The sequence below is a fragment of the Myxine glutinosa genome, chromosome 4 (assembly GCF_964187855.1).
Source record: "Myxine glutinosa chromosome 4, kmMyxGlut1.1, whole genome shotgun sequence".
NCBI classification, from domain to species: domain Eukaryota; kingdom Metazoa; phylum Chordata; class Myxini; order Myxiniformes; family Myxinidae; genus Myxine; species Myxine glutinosa.
In genome coordinates this window covers 120,421,384-120,442,145 of record NC_136264.1, presented here as the reverse complement: position 1 = coordinate 120,442,145, position 20,762 = coordinate 120,421,384, and the positions used below count along the sequence as shown (strand labels likewise).

The following is a 20,762-nucleotide window of genomic DNA, read 5'->3' as shown; positions in this document are numbered from 1 at the left end:
AATTCAGATAGTCTTTTAAACAAAATTTTCAGCATCTAGACGAAGGAGTGGCAATTTCAAAATGGTTAAACATAATTGTTCTGTTCCTGAATGCAAATCGGACTTATGGAGATGTAGGAAATATGACAAATATCTGTGGATGAGAGGTGTCGAGTTCGTATCATTTTTTGTTAATACAAACGAGTGGCGGCAGTGGATATAACACACGTACACATGGATGGATGCTTCTCCCTTTACCAAAGATGCAAAAATATAGGATAATTTATTTTGTGGCCCCGAAACCAAACAGAAAATATATACAGGTACTGTACTTATAACGGCCACTGCACCCATGCAGCTCCCACTCCCACTCTCCCCCCTCCTCCCAACATGATTAATAGTAAATATCATTTATAAATGACTATATGCATTGACAAGCCCCAGATATGACCTTCCCATTAGTGTTAAGAAGCAACTAAACCAGATATGGTGCCTCCCTCTGGGAAGTCTGCCTGAATGTTGGAAATGAAGGGATCATTTTTCCAAAAAATTGCAGATGTCCATTTAATAAATCACCAAGCCTGCCATGTTCACACAAAGTCATCCCGCAAGGTTCACCGTCCAATGGCTGACAGGAATGATTAATGGAAGTCGAGTAGAATGTGCCCATCCACAGGCCTTGCAAGAGCCCACAGCATCAGGAGTTTTTGCAGTACAAGCTGCAAAATATCAACGTTTTGGGCAAGTTTATCAGAAAGTTCTCCAAACATTTTGTTTTCCCCTTTCTCTCAAATACTTTTCCAAGTATTTTCAGCTTCTTTTAGAAGCTTTGTGAGCTATTTTAGGTAACGATGCTTATCTGACATACACGATGTACATTTCCTGACCCGGTGAACGCTGCTGCCAGGGGTTTAAACCAAGTTTTGCTGGCCAGCCTTATAATATCACTTGATCTAGTTCTACTTGGCTGATTTAGGCAATCCAAACACACCTAGCGTTTGTTCTAAAATGGGGGGGGGGAAGCAGATATAAATGGCAATGCTGAGATCAGACAGGAAGTGAAAGTGAGAAAGATCAAAGAGAAGTTACAGGAGTCAGGGCTGCTGAACGAATGAGACGAAGTACCCAACCACCCATGCCAGAACCGAGTCAAGGTTGAGGCAGTATAGATTTGTATAGGCAGTGGATCTGAAGGGAGTTGGTGAAGGAAAGAAGACTGAGGAAAAGGCGGATGGTGGAATGCATCCAGATGATACATGTACAGTAGATCCAAGTGTGACCACGGACAGGGAGGATTGGAGAACAATTAGACAGCCCACCTCCACCTCACCCAACCCTCCCCCCCCCCCCCCCCCCCCCCCAAAAAATGAGGGAATTGAGGGAAGAATGTATGGGTGGGGTTTTGACTGCAATTTCATACTCACTGGTTCCCCTTCAGCAACTGTGAGAAATTAGTTAAGCTATGCCATGTGTAGAGAATGATGGATGATATGATTTGCCCATAGCCCTACAGATAAATGGTCCCTCCTATTTCCAGTTGATCTGGTTCCACTCAACTCACCTTTGTAATATTGTGCTGCATTTTTATGTACAAGTCATGTCAGGGAGGGGTAGCCCTGTAACCTTTGCAAACACAGCCAGACCTATGCTTCGACATGCCCATAACCTTGTTCCTAACTTTTAAAAAGTCATTAAGCAGTCCTACATGTGACATATCTATAAGTGGATATTCTGTTTCAGCTGGGTAAGTTTTGAAGCATGAATCAGTTGCACTGCTCATTAACTGCACGTCAAAAGGCCTTGTTATTGTAGTTTCGTTGTTACAAATTGAAGACTTTTGTGGCATCATTGAAAAACATTATGGAGAGAATATTTATGCATTTTATTGTCATTGTCCCTGTTGGATTGTGGAGCAAATCCAGGTCTTTGTTTTACAAAGCAGTGCACGTGACTAAGTTACCTGTGAAAGGAGAACTGCATCCCACAGTACTTGTGACTGAGCTCCATGTACTTTGCAGTTGTGTGGTGGCATCTGAAGGAAGTATGCTCCTTGGGGGAGGGGGGGGGGGGCAGGTAATTGGAGAGAGGCCAATAGTGTACTGTATTAATGCCAGAAACAGACCAAACATTTACTGTTTCTCACAATCAATTTGCATTGTCATTGTTATTCTTCTCTTCCCTATAGAAACAAATCATCCAAAATGAAAAATATCCTTGAAGCAATAAGCACACCATTAACTAATGTTATTTGTTTGGCATTCCTTCAATATTTTATAACCAGAAATCTGTTTAGAAGTTCAGAGGAGAACTGAGTATATTTATAGAGCCTGAGCATCGTGAGACAGATGAGGTTTTACCGCCTGTGATGACTGGTGCCAGGCATTGATGAAGTTCGTTGCATGGTGAAGTTGTGGTTTCTGATGAGATTCAACTGGGACTTGGTGGGTCAATGGAACATCACACACACAAACACATCAGACATTGCATTTTAAGATGTACAGGGTGGGCCATTTATCGATTCCCAGTTTTGAACCCTTGTAATTCTGTTGTTAAGAAACTAAATCGAACAAAGTATTCACAGCATTCACAGTACGTTTATAATTATACATACAGTCGTGGCCAAAAATATTGGCACCCTTGCACTTTTTTCAAATAACTCACAATTTTCTCTAAAAATAGGTTGAAATTGACAAAAGCGTTTGGTCTTCACAATTCTTTATTTCACTATTATTACAGAACCTTTGTTTTTAATTGAGAACTTAATATATCCTTTTAAATCAGAAAATTAAAAGAAAGAAATGGCATTGACAAAATTATTGACACCAGAGACTTAATATTTGGTAGCACTGCCTATAGACAAAATAACTACAGTCAAGCACTTCCTATAGCCATGAATGAGCTCCCTACACCTCTCTACTGGCAGTTTGACCGACTCTTCTTGTGCAAACTGCTCCAGTTCTCCCAGATTTGAAGGGTGCCTTCTCCCAACTCCTGTTTTCAGATCTCTCCACAGGTGTTCAATTGGATTTACATCTGGACTCATTGCTGGCCACTTCAGAACAGTCCAGCGTTTTGTCTTGAACCATTCCTGGGTGCTTTTTGAAGTGTGTTTGAGGTCATTGTCCTGCTGCAAGACCCATGACCTTCGACGGAGGCCCAGCTTTCTGACACTGGGTTGAACATTGCGCTCCAAAATGCCTTGGTAATCTGATTTCATGATGCCATGCACATATTCAAGGCACCCAGTGTCAGAGGCAGTACAGCAACCCCAAAACATCACTGAACCTCCTCCATGTTTGACTGTAGGGAAGGTGTTCTTTTCTTTGAAGGCTTCATTTTGTTTTCTGTAAACATACAGATGGTGTGCTTTACCAAAAAGCTATAATTTGGTCTCATCTGTCCACGGGACATTCTCCCAGAAGGATTTTGGCTTGTTCAGGTGTGAATTTGGCAAACTCCAGTTGTGATACCTTATGTCTCTCTCTCTCTCTGCAGTGGGGTCCTCCTGGGTCTCCTACCATACATAGAACCCCCTTTCATTGAGTTGGCGGCGGATGGTGCAAGTTGAAACTGTCTTACCTTGTGTCTGAAGCTCAGCTTGAATCTGTTTGGCAGTTGATCGAGGTGGTTTCTCCACCATTCAAACAGTCCTTCGCTGCAATCTTCGATCAAGTTTTCTCTTGCTGCCATGTCCATGGATGTTGGCTACAGTGCCATGGGCCTTAAACTTCCTGATAACATTGCGTACAGTGAACAAAGGAACATCAAGGTCTCTGGAGATGGACTTGTAGCCTTGAGATTGTCCATGCTTGGCTGCAATCTTGTGTCTGACCTCCTCAGACAATTCTCTCGTTTTCTTTATTTTCTCCATGCTCATTGTGGTACACACAGTGACACAAAACAGTAGAATGACTCCATTTCTCTATTCAAACTGGTTGAATGAGTGATTTTTATATTGCAGGCACCTGCAACTTACCATAGGTGAGTTCAATTCCAAAGTAAAGGAGAATCACCTGCGTGAAATTTAATTATATCTAACAACTTCTAAAAGGTGCCAATAATATTGTCTGGCCCATTTTAGGATTTCTATGTGGAATAAGCTAAGATTTAGTGATTTTTTTCAGCCTTTTTTATTCCACTGCAAACCAAAGAAATACATATGTGGATACCAAAATATTTTTTTAATTTCAACAATTTTCTGGAAGAAATGGTGCATTATTTGAAAAAAGTGTAATGGTGCCAATATTTTTGGCCACGGCTGTACATAATGAATAACTCAAAAGTAGTAATTATATATATATATATATATATTCACCAAGTGTACCTGGAATGTTGTCAAGAATTCCATTGTGATTCTCTTTAACACCGAGGTAGTCGTAAACCAAAGTGCGCAGAGTGCGGTATGCTCTGTCCAGGTCATCTGCAGCCCATTGATACAAATTATAGCTACACGATAACTGTACCAGGCAAATGTTTAATGTTGCATATAATGATCATTATAACATAGACTTCCCAAATCAAATGGATTGGTCTTCATGCACCAGCACACTTGTATTAAACCCCACGATGCTTCACTGTATATGTTGCATGAGTAAAGTCAAACAGGGGCTCTTTTCCTGTCCTCACAAACTCAAGTGAACAATAGGTTTAAAAGATGGTGCAAACGACATCATGCTACAGAAAGCCAGGAAAGCAGCAGGACATACAAAATGATGGCACCCTTAACTGTTTTTCACAAGAAAAGCAGCATTCAGCCATCAGATTTCTCAACTCCAGTGTAAGGCTTGCTATAATCCATGTGAAACTATTGACTTAATATTATTGAAACCAGGAATTGCAAGAGGATATATGAGTGACTAAAAAGGTTCAAAAGTAAAACCTAAAACAGTAAAAGTGAACAGGGGAGAAGGGGGTCAAAGTAAAACCTTTTTACTTTGACCATTTTTTTAATGAAAGCATTTTTTTTTCATTAAAAAAAAAACATTTTATTTGACATATTTGGTGGCCCTCTTCTATTTGTAGGGTATTGTTATGGATCTCAGAGACGGCACTCCCCTTAGCAAGGGGGGGTTAATCCCCTTGGCCTGTTAAGCTGGCCGTCTCTAGTCCTGGTACTTGTAACGCTTCTTTGCGGGGTGAAATTGGTCAGGGTTATTGGTCAAGGTGTTCTCCCGAATACCTTTACCAATCCCTCCGCAAAGCAGGGAGACAAGTACCGCTCGAACCACGGACAAGATGGTATTTGCCGAGCGGTTTAGCAATCCGCGATTCGAGCCGTTAACAAAGGACTAAACCCGACTATAAAGCGTTTGGCCAAATCGTGCCACAGGTACTCAATTGGAGACGGGACGAAAGCGATCCGGGGAAAGAAGAAGCCAAAGTAAGGAATACCAGATATTTATTAACTATATAAAAAACCAAAACCAAAGAAGAAACGAAAGTAATATCCAGAACGAAGAAGAAGAAGATACACAGGGCAGCCTTAAACAGTCTTATATTACCAACGCCCAGGACAGACAAACAGACTTACACGAAAGGGAATGGCAGGCAGGAATGACTGGAAGGAGAAGGGTCCGTGCAGGTGAGAGGGTAGGACGGTCCGGGCCGGTGCGCAGCGTCGAAGGTGGCTTCAGTCCACGCTCCGGGCTCGAGGCAAACTGCCAGCGGCAGCTTCACGTATTCGTTCACGCGTTAGGGCTTTTCGAAGCAGCTTGTCAAAGAGCTCCGAGCAGCTTTGTCTCTCTCAGCCAGACCTCACCAAGCGCCGTCTCCAACCCAAGTCGACTCTCGTTCATTTCCGTGAAAAGGCTTCGCGCTGGCGCTTATATTACGTGCTTCCAAATCAATGCGCGCTTCACAGAGCCATGCCTGTGATGATATTTCGTCAGCCCTGGTTGGCCGGTGGGGGCTCGCTGGCTCCACCTCTGATGGTGCGTCGACGTGCCACACCTTGTTCTGGTGGCTCCGCCCCCTTCTTCCTCGGCTTGACCGCGTGCGCAATGGCGGTTTGGGGCCAACAACCGAATCAAGGCAAGGAGCAGCGAACGCCGCCTGACTGTTACTTTGCGGAGACGATTGGGGGAATTGAAAGGGACCTATCTTATTTGATTAATGCAACGCAGATTCAACTATTGGGAACAGATCCTTAACTGAAACACATAATAATGAAATAACTACGGAGAGGTCCTTTGGTTTGCTACGTGTTGTACATGGACTAACTAGGGTGCGATCTTTAACAAGCCAATTGATGGGGATATTTACAGGGGAACATTTAGAAGGGAAGCATTTACTAAAATTTACTAGTGAAGGTTCTAAAAACCGTAACACAGCACCCGTTTTTCCTCTAGGGTCGTCCCGACCCGAACTAACTTTACTTAATGTGACACTCAGGTGTAGTGGCCCTCTACTATTAACCTTACCCTTGAGTGCGACCGTTTTAAAACAACTACGTATGTCCCGCCTGCTACGTTGCATCCTACCTAACAGACTCATGCCCACAGAATAACCGAATTGCGGAATGGTCTTCAAACTATACATCAAGCCGGTGGGGAGCATTATTTACAAAACACTAATTTGTATTTACACTGCAAACCCAGGACCTGTCATTTTGGGAGACAAAAAGATGTTTTTGAAAAAGAGGAAGAGCATACACTGCACTGCACCGATACACCATACTCAAGTGCCCGGGGATGCACACTTTATATTGCAGTGCACCCCCGAGCACAAGAGCATCACAAAGCACCATCAGCACCAATAAGCACCATGAAACACACAAAGCACCATCCAGTGCTCATTTCACACATAAAAAGCAAACAAACTGTTGACCTTGTTGTCTTCTCCTGCTTCCTCTGCTCTGCTGGTCCGATGTTTCTTCCTGTTGTTTTTTCTTGTGGCTTGCTGCCTATTTGCAAATAATAAAAAGGCACACAACGTGTCCATTTCTATTTAGGGCCAACAGGGGCCAACTAAGGGTGGTCCACCTGTATGGCAAAGGGGGCCACCTCACCGTGGTCCGCAAGCCAACTCTTCTCTGGCCATCATGGCCGGTCCCAGCAGAGGGGCCAGGCCCCAACACATGGGGTCCATCAGTGGTGCTTGGCCACAAAACGTGTGGTCCATAAGGTGGTGTACCGGTCCAGGCAGGCTGTGCGGCGGCGGCTCGGGCACACAAGTGCGGCTACCTGCGCACTCCCCCCATGACCCAAAAGAACAAGCCGTGAGTGGGGAAGGAAGGGACAAAGCAAGCATCGGAGCAAGGTCACAAGGGTACACATCCAAACAAGGTAATGCAGAGGTGAGGTGTGCATGGGAGCGAGCGGAGAAAGCTCGTCCCTACCGTATGTCACCCCCCCCCCCCCCACCCCCGTCACACCTACCCTACCCTTGCCCTTACCCTGTATTTACAAAACTCTTCACATTTACAAATTTGTCACTACTGTCTCGTCTTCCCCAAATCTCCCCTAATACCGAATTCGTTATCAATCCCTCTAACCAAATTTGCCATCATTCAATTCATCATCCATCCCTCCTAAGGAGGAAGAGATGGAACAACAAGCACAATGTCACCCCCACGTCATGATGCGTCTCACATTCCCAAAACATTTGCAACAAAACAACCATGGTGTGGAGTCATGTCATCACCCCAGGTGAGTGGCTGCATATGGTGTGAAGGGATTTCCATCCTAACTATCCTCTAAATGACTTTAACACTTTTACTCTACCCGGGGTCTTTCCCTGCCAAACCATTGGCCATCTTACACGATGTGGTTCTAAGAACCGAACTCCCATTGACCAAACTGTGGTGCTCACCAATTTGGGGTCTCACTCCCCCGGTTCAACTCCCTGTGCCCTTACACAATTTCAGGGCTGGGTCGTGTGGCTCACCAGCAGGTCTACTCACCTGCACACCTCCGCCACTGCAGTTGCCTCCGAGCTTACCTGCTCCTTACCCTAACCTACCTGGGGAAGGCCCTCTGGCTCCCTTACCCCACTACCGCCCTCTCTGGCGTCGGGCTACCCGGGTCCGTCCTCCGGATCCTGGGGATCCTCGCGTTATGCAGCACGACATCATGATGTGAGCACGGACTTTGCACATTATCCATCTCTCCCCTCAATTCCTGGACTACATCTGTCGTCTTTTCAATTCCAATTTCCCGCTCGCTCCCATGCGCACCTCACCTCTGCATTACCTTACTATAATTAATTTGTTAATTTCTTTCTCTTCGACGACCGCTGGCTTTATTAAAACTAGGGCATGCCCGTACTATATATATATCTAAAATTATATCCCCCCCCTCTATTAAATGAAATGGTTTGGTCCATTCGCAAAGCCAAAGCGAACGGCTTGCGAGTACGGTGACAATCCCCCCCTCTATGTACATGAAATGGTTTGGTCCATTCGCAAAGCCAAAGCGAACGGCTTGCGAGTACGGTGACAATCCCCCCCCTCTATTTACATGAAATGGTTTGGTCCAAAGCGAACGGCTTGCGAGTACGGTGACAATCCCCCCCCCCCCCTCTATTTACATGAAATGGTTTGGTCCAAAGCGAACGGCTTGCGGAGTTTGGTAAATAAATCGCCATAGCTCGGTAACTACTTCTCCGATTAATATGAAACCTTGAAAAGGCACATCCTCGGGTCCCCAGCAATATACCTGGCAAGTTTCAAGTATATCGGACCCGTGGTTGTCGAGAAACAGCGGTCACAGACAAACACACAGACACACAGACACACAGACATTCACACAGAGATTACTGGAATTATAGATAGATTTCCTCTTCTACCTCAGCGGTCGCCGGCTTCCCCATACCCCGGGTCGCGATTTCTATGCCCGTCCACGTGACTTCGCTTTGCTCACCCCGTGCTTCTCAAACCGCGTTACCTTGTCGCGTACCGATGCGCCCTTCCCGCTTGACATGCGATTAATGCTCTTCCCACATTCTTGTATGCGGTCACCCATTCTGTCCCCAAATTTACTTATTTGCTCACTCATTCCGTTTCCAAACCCTTCAATTTGGTTTCCAAACCCTTCAATTTGGTTTCCAAACCCTTCAATTTGGTTTCCAAACACTTCAATTTGGTTTCCCAATTGCTCACCCTGAGCCATCGTCTCTTCCTTTTGGGTGTCTAATTTACTTTCCAATCGCTCACCCATCTTGACCATAAGGGCCTCCATTTGTATCATGAAGAGGTTAAAATCCACCGGTGCTGCGGATGTGGCTGCCGCGACCATGTGCGCGGCGCCATTTTGTGCCCCTCTAACCTCGTGCGAGGCGCCGCCATCTTGTGCGCCTGCAACCCCCTCTACCGCATCCTCATTGCTCTCCTCCTCCCTCTCTCCCAATTCCTCCCTGGGGTCCTGGGTTGCCTCTAACCCCTCCTTCTACCAACCCCTACCGGCATCCGATCGCCTTGATCATCCATGGCACTATTTAATTTGGATGTTATAATAAAATTTCGGCCGCTCCAAATTTTGACCAAATTTTTCGACATTCTTAAAAATTTGGTTCGGGTCCAAATCCCACTCCCCGACACCAATTGTTACGGCCAATAGCACAATTGGTGTCCAAAATTTGGTCTAAATAAATTTAGTCCCAGTTTCCAGATCCCACTCCTGACACCAATTGTTACGGATCTCAGAGACGGCACTCCCCTTAGCAAGGGGGGGTTAATCCCCTTGGCCTGTTAAGCTGGCCATCTCTAGTCCTGGTACTTGTAACGCTCCTTTGCGGGGTGAAATTGGTCAGGGTTATTGGTCAAGGTGTTCTCCCGAATACCTTTACCAATCCCTCCGCAAAGCAGGGAGACATGTACCGCTCGAACCACGGACAAGATGGTATTTGCCGAGCGGTTTAGCAATCCGCGATTCGAGCCGTTAACAAAGGACTAAACCCGACTATAAAGCGTTTGGCCAAATCGTGCCACAGGTACTCAATTGGAGACGGGACGAAAGCGATCTGGGGAAAGAAGAAGCCAAAGTAAGGAATACCAGATATTTATTAACTATATACAAAACCCAAACCAAAGAAGAAACGAAAGTAATATCCAGAACGAAGAAGAAGAAGATACACAGGGCAGCCTTAAACAGTCTTATATTACCAACGCCCAGGACAGACAAACAGACTTACACGAAAGGGAATGGCAGGCAGGAATGACTGGAAGAAGGAGAAGGGTCCGTGCAGGTGAGAGGGTAGGACGGTCCGGGCCGGTGCGCAGCGTCGAAGGTGGCTCCAGTCCACGCTCCGGGCTCGAGGCGAACAGCCAGCGGCAGCTTCACGTATTCGTTCACGCGGTAGGGCTTTTCGAAGCAGCTTGTCAAAGAGCTCCGCGCAGCTTCGTCTCTCTCAGCCAGACCTCACCAAGCGCCGTCTCCAACCCAAGTCGACTCTCGTTCATCTCCGTGAAAAGGCTTCGCGCTGGCGCTTATATTACGTGCTTCCAAATCAATGCGCGCTTCACAGAGCCATGCCCATGATGATATTTCGTCAGCCCTTGTTGGCCGGTGGGGGCTCGCTGGCTCCACCTCTGATGGTGCGTCGATGTGCCACACCTTGTTCTGGTGGCTCCGCCCCCTTCTTCCTCGGCTTGACCGCGTGCGCAATGGCGGTTTGGGGCCAACAACCGAATCAAGGCAAGGAGCAGCGAACGCCGCCCGACTGTTACTTTGCGGAGACGATTGGGGGAATTGAAAGGGACCTATCTTATTTGATTAATGCAACGCAGATTCAACTATTGGGAACAGATCCTTAACTGAAACACATAATAATGAAATAACTACGGAGAGGTCCTATGGTTTGCTATGTGTTGTACATGGACTAACTAGGGTGCAATCTTTAACAAGCCAATTGATGGGGATATTTATCAGGGAAACATTTACTAAAATTTACTAGTGAAGGTTCTAAAAACCGTAACAGTATTTTTTAAGGCATACCTACATCCTTTACCATTAAAAAATATACCTCCAAGGTATTTGTAAGATGCTTCGTTTTCTTGCTCCTGAATTGTATATTTTATGTTGTCCGTTTTTGTTGGTCTACCTTGCATGAATGTGCACTTGGCGTGCGTGTGTGTGTGTGTGTGTGTGTGTGTGTGTGTGTGTGTGTGTGTGTGTGTGTGTGTGTTTGTGTGTGTGTGTTAACAGTTTAATATTTTACTGGTCAAATTCATACATGGACACAATGAATATACTTCCATTGCAAATGGACAGGGAACAACCATTATTCAGTGAAAGATGTAGGCATGGCTTCACATGATCATTTCTTGTGACCATTCCTACCTTGTTTCCATACTTTTTGGCATACCTACATCCTTTTACATTAAAAAAAACATTTTTTTATTACTTGTGCTTAACGGTTTGTCATCAACAGCATTCAATTTGTATACCCTCTTAAATCTTCTACATATTTTCACTAAAACGTAATTTTTCTGCAATTTGTCATAACTAGGGCATGCCCGTACGTGGGTGCCCGTTCCTTGCCAAAAAAAAAAAAAAAACGCTACCCGTACGCTCTACCCCGCCCGTACGCCCGTACGCCCGTAAACAAAAAAAACAACGCTCTTCGCTTCCGCCCTTCGCTCTGACTGAATTGGGAGAAATAATGCGCATAAGAAATCGAGAAATTATTATTTTCTCCGGAAGAAATCGAATTACGAACCGTAATGGCGCACGCGCTCGGCTCGGCTCGTTCTGTGATTGGCTGCCGGAAGTGAAGTCTTCACTGTCCGGAAGGTCGCAAATCGCAGTTACGATGAATCGCAAATTAGTTTTAATTAGTTTTAAAACATAGTTTAACGCCAACATAGTTTGCCAACGTGAAATAAATGAATACGCTCTCAAATGTGCCGTCCGAGGCAGAGTCTGTTCGCCACGTTCGGCACACGTGATAGCTCGCTGCTCTCTGATTGGTTGAATCGTTTTTTGGACATAGCTCGGTAACTACTTGTCCGATTAATTTCAAACCTTGAAAAGGCACATCCTCGGGTCCCCAGCAATATACCTGGCAAGTTTAAAGTATATCGGACCCGTGGTTGTCGAGAAACAGCGGTCACAGACATACATACATACATACATACATACATACATACATACATACATACATACATACATACACACAGAGATTACTGGAATTATAGATAGATGACAACCCTTCAGCAGATTTAAAAACATAGGGGCAACACCCCTGGTGCTCACCTGCTAGAATAAACAGTATACTGCACTGACTGAAGGTATTTTAAAGCAATGTCAATGCTTGCTAGAAGACAGGGCAGCATGTAGAATCATACTAACATAATCATAAGACTTTAAACAAACAAACAAAAAATACCTATTTTGGGGGGCAACCACCTCCCCCATCCCACTCCCGTGTACCTCCACAGACCCCAATTTTTCCAATGCCCTGAATAAACATTGGTACATCACGGATGATGAATGTTGTGGTGAAGTTTCATCAAAATTGTGTGTGTCGGTTCTGAGAAAAAAAGCAAATACCTATTTTGGGGGGAAAGCCCCCTCCTGCCCCCATAGACCACCTAAGACCCCGATTTTTTAAATGCCAGGAACAAAGTTTAGTCACAACACAACAAATATAATTTGTGCCAAATTTGGTCGCAATCCCATCAGCGGTTTCGGAGAAAAAATTTCAAGTGCTGACGGACTGATGGACTGACGAACGACGATGCGCCATCGCATAAGCTCCCCTGAACTTCGTTCCAGGTGAGCTAAAATTGTACACACCTCTAACTTCTGACCTAGGAAGCGTGACCACAGTTCTATGAGAAATTGTGTGGCTGTCTGTACTATGAGAGGCAAAAAGCTGGTGTGGCACTTTGCTATTGGTTGGACAAAATCAATCCGTGCAACCTCTCATCATGTGACTATACTGAGACGGTGTACGACGTTTAAATCGCATAACAGGAGCTAATACTGTAATATTTGCACGTAACCTATTTCAACAATTACAGGGTGATCCACATAATTACGGTTTCTTTGCTTTACAGGTTAATAATGCATCATCATTTTATGGGCCACCCTGTATTTTCTTTTCATTTTCTGCCTTTATAAATTCGTCCCATTAAATTATCTATATACTTTTGGCTGCAAAGTGACTACTAGTTAATGGTATAAAATGGTGGTAAAGCATCGTGTTTAATGCAGTAGCGTCAAAACCCAGCTTTTATTTATGTGAATGTAACGGTTGTATCTCACCACTCCGAATGGCAGCGCAGAAAAATCCTGGCCGATCTTGGTGCATCTGCAGGTATGTGTCAATTCGAGATGGCATTGCACGCATCTGGGCCTCCCCATAAAGGCCTTGCTTTTGCATGTGGCTGACCAGGGCTTCTTTGTGTGGACAGATGAGAAAGCACCGTGGCTCAAACTGTGAGCGCTTCAAGATTAACACGTCCTGTGACCAAGAGCCATATTTATTCTTGATTCTGGAAATGTATCCTGATGTTATTCCTAACATCTTGATTAACATCACTTACAACAAACACCCTCAATTTTTTACAACTGTGCCACTCAACTGTTTTGAGTCACCCCTTCACCCAATAAACTGGGCAGAGCCAACGAGTTACCTTTTTTTCCAGCAAAACCTTCTGGACCTTTCCTTTCTTTTCAGTTACCTTTCCTTTCCTTTCAGTTACCTTTCCAGACACAAAAAAGTCTCTATCTCCCCCCTTAAAGGTCAACAGACTCAGAAAATGATGTTTGGTTTAATGAATAGATTAGGCTTCACTTAACACTTAATTGTTGTTCTTTTCTTGAATAAATATAATGAAAAGGAAGATTTGAATGTTTTTTGGTATCCTCTTACGCTTGATTGCCCCCCCCCCCCCAACCCCCAAACAGCGATGTGATTACGTCATATATCACATGACCTGCCATGTCTTCTTGGGGATACTTTTGCTGCAGGGCTTGTGTTTACGTATGGCGTACATAAGCTCTGAACTCTGAAAAAGTACTCAGAATGCCAGGTAGAAGATGTATTGTTGCGTGCGGCCTACATAACCTCTGAACTCTGAAAAAGTACTTAGAATGCCAGGTAGAAGATGTGTTGTTGCTGGTTGTAGCTCTGAACTCTGAAAAAGTACTTAGAATGCCAGATAGATGTATTGTTGCTGGTTGTAGCTCTGAACTCTGAAAAAGTACATAGAATGCCAGCAAGATGTATTGTTGCGTGCAGCCTATATAAGCTCTGAACTCTGAAAAAGTACTCAGAATGCCAGGTAGAAGATGTATTGTTGCGTGCGGCCTACATAAACTCTGAACTCTGAAAAAGTACTCAGAATGCCAGGTAGATGCATTGTTGCTGGTTGTAGCTCTGAACTCTGAAAAAGTACTTAGAATGCCAGCAAGATGTATTGTTGCATGCGGCCAACATAAGCTCTGAACTCTGAAAAAGTACTCAGAATGCCAGGCAGAAGATGTATTGTTGCGTGCGGCCTACATAAGCTCTGAACTCTGAAAAAGTACTCAGAATGCCAGGTGGATGTATTGTTGTGTGCGGCCTACATTAGCTCTGAACTCTGAAAAAGTACTCAGAATGCCAGGTAGATGTATTTTCCGTGCGGCCTACATAAGCTCTGAACTCTGAAAAAGTACTCAGACTGCCAGAAAGAAGATATATTGTTGCTGGTTGTAGCTCTGAACTCTGAAAAAGTACTTAGAATGCCAGCTAGATGTATTGTTGCTGGTTGTAGCTCTGAACTCTGAAAAAGTACTTAGAATGCCAGCTAAATGTATTGTTGCTGGTTGTAGCTCTGAACTCTGAAAAAGTACTTAGAATGCCAGGTAGATGTATTGTTGCTGGTTGTAGCTCTGAACTCTGAAAAAGTACACAGAATGCCAGCAAGATGTATTGTTGCGTGCAGCCTACATAAGCTCTGAACTCTGAAAAAGTACTCAGAATGCCAGGTAGATGTATTGTTGCTGATTGTAGCTCTGAACTCTGAAAAAGTAATAATAATAATAATAATACTGTTGCGAATATGGAATTTGGCCTCCATATCCGCTTGTAAATATTCCCCTATTTTCTCCAATACTCCCCAACTTTCCCCAATCCCCCATTCCCTAGTCCCATTGCATGTAAATAACAATCAGTAGAGCCGACCTTCCCCTTATTCCCCCATTAAATGTCGTGCCCAGGTCCACCGCACCACACGTAGACAACTTTCGGACATCTTCCTAGTTATTCTTATTCTATGTCAGTTAAGGCCTCGTCTCCATTAATTATGACTCTTCGTTGCACCAGAATGTGATTATATGGCATCAGTAGTGAGTTTAGGACCTTTCCCATACCTCCTTCCATCTTCTTCCCCAACAATTACAACAACAACAGAGGAGATGGCGGCGGAGCGGGGGAGGATGCGTCCTCACACCGGCTCGATTAGCTCCAGACCATGCGCTCCACGGGGTTACCACGAAGGGGCTCCTTGTCAGCTCCTCGTCAAGGGCGGAGCCTGGTAAACCCCCCGCACGAACCCAATGAGAAGCAACGTGCCGATTCCACGAGGCGGAGCTAACGAGCCGAGGGCGTGTCACTCCCCGCCGGATATACGCGGCCCCGCGCCGGATGTGACGTCAGATGCGCCCCCAGCCTGGAGAGAGAAGTCGCCACCCCTCGAGCGCTGCAATACCTCCACCGCATCTCTTAAACTGGACCGTACGTGATCCTGCCCTGAGCCCAGGTGCACCTGGAGCGATCGCTACCCGCCTGTCCTTTGCATCAAACCCCGTGTGAGTGAGCCTTGTCCCGTTTATCTGTCGTCTGTTGGGAATAATATAAGAGTGTGTTTAAGTGCCCACCTTCCTATGTTTCCCTCTTGTCCCTGTAATCTAAACCTTCCGCATTATTGTAATAACAACCTTTGAGAACCGTATCCCTGGTGTCGTGTCGTATTAATTCCAGCCGTGTGTCTTCTTTTTCCTTCATTGGTCTAGCATAGCGCGATTAGTCAACGTTCGGGCACAATCGGGTAACTTGTGCAGACGTGGTCATACCATAAAACCGCTCGGTAAATAACATCCAAGCCACGTCTGTAACAATACATTAATTTTATACAGCGCTTTTCAAGAAGCCCAAAGGCGCTTTGACAGAGTACAAAAAACAAGTGCAAAAAGACAGAAATCAATAGGTAGATAATCAAAGCAAAAGGAAGGAGAAGAGATCGTCAGGGGTTAAATGCTGTGGGTTAAATGTTGAATGCAGTGTTGAACAGGTGGGTCTTGAGTGATGTTTTGAATGTGGTGAGTGAGGAGGAGTCTCTGATGGTGTGAGGTAGTGAGTTCCAGAGGGTGGGAGCAGCGATGGAGAAGGCCCTGTACCCCCAGGATCTGAATTTGGTCCGGATGGGGGGGGGGGGGGGGTCAGGAGGTTGGTACCAGCAGAGCGGAGGTTGCGGGTGGGAGTGTGTCTGGAGAGGAGGTCAATCAGGTAGGATGAGGCCAGGTTATGGTGGGCTTTGTAGGTCAAGAGGAGGATTTTGTACTGGATTCTCTGGGGGATGGGGAGCCAGTGAAGCTTATAAAGGACGGGGGTGATGTGGACACGGGTCCGGGAATGGGTGAGTAGACGGGCAGCGGAGTTCTGAATGTATTGGAGTTTATTGATTATTGAGGGTGAACCATAGAGGAGGCTGTTGCAGTAGTCCAGACGGGAGGTGATGAAGGCGTGGATGAGGGTTTCTGTAGCCGTGGAGGAGAGGGATGGACGGAGACGGGCGGTGTTTTTCAGGTAAAAGAAGGCTGTCTTTGTGATCTGGTTAGTGTATTTGTCGAAGGAGAGGGTTTGGTCAAAGATGATGCCAAGATTCCGGATGTGAAGGGAGGTGGATACTGGGAAACCGTCGATGTTGAGGGCAAAGTTATGGGTGGATTTGGTGAGCGTTTTTGGGCCAATGATGATTATTTCAGATTTATCATAGTTAAGTTTGAGGAAGTTGATTTCAAGCCAGGATTTTATTTCAGTGATGCAGTTTGTCAGGATAGAGAGGGTGGCGGCGGAGATGGACTTGGTGGAGATGAAAAGCTGGATGTCATCGGCGAAGCAGTGGAATTGGAGACCATGACGGCGGATTAAGTGACCAAGGGGGGACAGGTACAGGAGGAAGAGGAGGGGGCCAAGAACTGAACCTTGGAGGACACCTTGGGGGAGGCGAGCAGTGGGGATTTGCAGTTATTGATGGAGATGAACTGGTGTCTGTCAGAGAGGTATGATTTGATCCAAGAGAGGGCAGTGCCAGTAATGTTAAAGGTGGTTTCAAGTCGGGTGAAGAGGATGGTGTGATGGATGGTGTCAAAGGCGGCGCTGAGGTCGAGGAGGATGAGAATGTTGAGGTTGCCGGCGTCAGAGGAGAGGAGAAGGTCGTTGGTGATTTTGAGGAGAGCAGTTTCAGTACTGTGGTTGGAGCGGAATCCGGATTGGAATGTTTCATACAGGTTATTGGCAGAGAGGTGATGTTTGAGTTGAGTGGCTACAGCGCGTTCCAAAACTTTTGACAGAAAGGGTAGGTTGGAGATGGGTCTGAAGTTGTTTAGGGTGTCAGGGTTTAGTCCAGGTTTTTTCAGAATGGGGGTAACAGCAGCAATTTTGAGGGATGGTGGGACGATGCCTGTAGACACGGAGGAGTTTATTGTTGCAGTGATAAGTGGAGAGAGAGCAGGAAGGGAGGCCTTGACAAAGCTGGAGGGGATGGGGTCAAGAGTGCAGGTGGCAGTTTTCATTCCTATGAGGAGTTCAGAGAGGTCAGTAGGGGAGACTGGGGAGAACTGAGACAGGGGTTGGCAGGATAAGGGGAGTGGCAGGTGGTTTGAGGGGGAGCGGGTGCGGTGGTGGTTAAGCTGTTGTAGATGTTGTCAATTTTGTTTTGGAAGAATGAAAGGAAGGAGATGCAGTTTTCTACTGTGAATGACTGGGTGGTGGTGTTCAGGGGGCTGAGGAGTTTGTTTATTGTAGAGAAGAGTGCTTTTGGGTTTCCAGAGCCAGAGTGGATAATTTGAGAGTAGTAGGCGGAGCGGGTGCGGGAGAGGGCATCTTTGTAGTGCTGTAGGTGGTCCTTGTAGGCTTGGGAGTGAATTGTGAGACCTGTTTTATTGCGGAGTCTTTCAAGTTGGCGAGCACGAGTTTTCATCAGGCGGAGTTCAGGGGTAAACCAGGGAGCAGAATGGGTGAAAGAAACTGTTTTGGTTTTTATAGGCACAAGCTGGTCAAGGCAGGAGGAGAGAGTGTGGTTGTAGTAGTCAGTGAGGTCAGAAGGGGTGTGGAGGTCAATGAAGGGAGAAGTGGACATTTTCTCAGAGAGAGTGGATGAGAATGAGGTAGGTGAAAGAGCGTTTAGCTTACGGAAGTTGATCGTGCGATAATGCCTTGGTGCTGGGGTGGGGATGTTGATGGTCATAGTGATGGCTAAGTGGTCAGAGAGGGTGAGGTCGGAGCCAGAGAGATGGTGCACAATTAATCCAGTAGAACAGACAAGGTCCAGAATGTGCCCACGCCCCACGGTTATGGGTAGGAAAGTTGACATGTTGAGTGAGATTAAAGCAGGTGAGTAAATCGGTGAAGTCAGTAGTTATTGTGGTACATAGAATGCCAGCAAGATGTATTGTTGCGTGCGGCCTACATAAGCTCTGAACTCTGAAAAAGTACTCAGAATGCCAGGTAGATGTATTGTTGCTGGTTGTAGCTCTGAACTCTGAAAAGGTACTTAGAATGCCAGCTAGATGTATTGTTGCATGCGGCCTACATAAGCTCTGAACTCTGAAAAAGTACTCAGAATGCCAGGCAGAAGATGTATTGTTGCGTGGGGCCTACATAAGCTCTGAACTCTGAAAAAGTACTCAGAATGCCAGGTGGATGTATTGTTGTGTGCGGCCTACATTAGCTCTAAACTCTGAAAAAGTACTCAGAATGCCAGGTAGATGTATTTTCCGTGCGGCCTACATAAGCTCTGAACTCTGAAAAAGTACTCAGAATGCCAGGTAGATGTATTTTGCGTGCGGCCTACATAAGCTCTGAACTCTGAAAAAGTACTCAGAATGCCAGAAAGAAGATATATTGTTGCTGGTTGTAGCTCTGAACTCTGAAAAAGTACTTAGAATGCCAGCTAGATGTATTGTTGCTGGTTGTAGCTCTGAACTCTGAAAAAGTACTTAGAATGCCAGGTAGATGTATTGTTGCTGGTTGTAGCTCTGAACTCTGAAAAAGTACGTAGAATGCCAGCAAGATGTATTGTTGCGTGCAGCCTACATAAGCTCTGAACTCTGAAAAAGTACTCAGAATGCCAGGTAGATGTATTGTTGCCGATTGTAGCTCTGAACTCTGAAAAAGTACATCGAATGCCAGCAAGATGTATTGTTGCGTGCGGCCTACATAAGCTCTGAACTCTGAAAAAGTACTCAGAATGCCAGGTAGATGTATTGTTGTTGGTTGTAGCTCTGAACTCTGAAAAAGTACTTTGAATGCCAGCTAGATGTATTGTTGCGTGCGGCCTACATAAGCTCTGAACTCTGAAAAAGCACTCAGAATGCCAGGCAGAAGATGTATTGTTGCGTGCGGCCTACATAAGCTCTGAACTCTGAAAAAGTACTCAGAATTCCAGGTTGATTTATTTTGCGTGCGGCCTACATAAGCTCTGAACTCTGAAAAAGTACTTAGAATGCCAGCTAGATGTATTGTTGCTGGTTGTAGCTCTGAACTCTGAAAAAGTACTTAGAATGCCAGCTAGATGTATTGTTGCTGGTTGTAGCTCTGAACTCTGAAAAAGTACTAAGAATGCCAGCTAGATGTATTGTTGCTGGTTGTAGCTCTGAACTCTGAAAAAGTACTTAGAATGCCAGCTATATGTATTGTTGCGTGCGGCCGACATAAGCTCTGAACTCTGAAAAAGTACTCAGAATGCCAGAAAGAAGATGTATTGTTGCTGGTTGTAGGTCTGAACTCTGAAAAAGTACTTAGAATGCCACCTAGATATATTGTTGCTGGTTGTAGCTCTGAACTCTGAAAAAGTACTCAGAATGCCAGATAGAAGATGTATTGCTGCGAGCGGCCAACATAAGCTCTGAACTCTGAAAAAGTACTCAAAATGCCAGAAAGAAGATGTATTGTTGCTGGTTGTAGCTCTGAACTCTGAAAAAGTACTCAGAATGCCAGAAAGAAGATGTATTGTTGCTGGTTGTAGCTCTGAACTCTGAAAAAGTACTCAGAATGCCAGAAAGAAGATGTATTGTTGCTGGTTGTAGCTCTGAACTCTGAAAAAGTACTCAGAATGCCAGAAAGAAGATGTATTGTTGCTGGTTGTATCTCTGAACTCTGAAAAAGTACTTAGAATGCCAGCTTGATGTATTGTTGCTGGTTGTAGCTCTGAACTCTGAAAAAGTATTTAGAATGCAGCTAGATGTATTGTTGCTGGTTGTAGCTCTGAACTCAAAGTACTTAGAATGCCAGCTAGATGTATTGTTGTTGGTTGTAGCTCTGAACTCTGAAAAAGTACTTAGAATGCCAGCTAGATGTATTGTTGCTGGTTGTAGCTTTGAACTCTGAAAAAGTACTCAGAATGCCAGAAAGATGTATTGTTGCTGGTTGTAGCTGTGAACTCTGAAAAAGTACTTAGAATGCCAGCTAGATGTATTGTTGCTGGTTGTGGCTCTGAACTCCGAAAAAGTACTCAATGCCAGGTAGAAGATGTATTGTTGCTGGTTGTAGCAGCAATACATCCAGAGATGGAGTGAGGAAGTACATGTTTTCCCAAAATATCCAGCTGTAAGGAAAGTATATGGATAGCCAAG

General features: G+C 45.2%; 1 protein-coding gene across 1 annotated transcript in view; it reads right to left on the bottom strand.

The window, feature by feature from the left end:
- Nucleotides 1-532: 532 nt before the first annotated feature.
- LOC137425146 (uncharacterized) overlaps nt 533-20,762 on the bottom strand; it is a 40,363-nt gene continuing 20,133 nt past the window's right edge. The window contains exons 6-9 of the mRNA XM_078776348.1: nt 4,304-4,399; nt 2,337-2,416; nt 1,940-2,028; nt 533-698 (exon numbers count right to left, since the gene is read on the bottom strand). Of these exons, the coding sequence (XP_078632474.1) occupies nt 580-698; nt 1,940-2,028; nt 2,337-2,416; nt 4,304-4,399 (384 nt within the window). The 3' untranslated portion in view covers nt 533-579. The remainder of the gene's footprint in view (nt 699-1,939; nt 2,029-2,336; nt 2,417-4,303; nt 4,400-20,762) is intronic.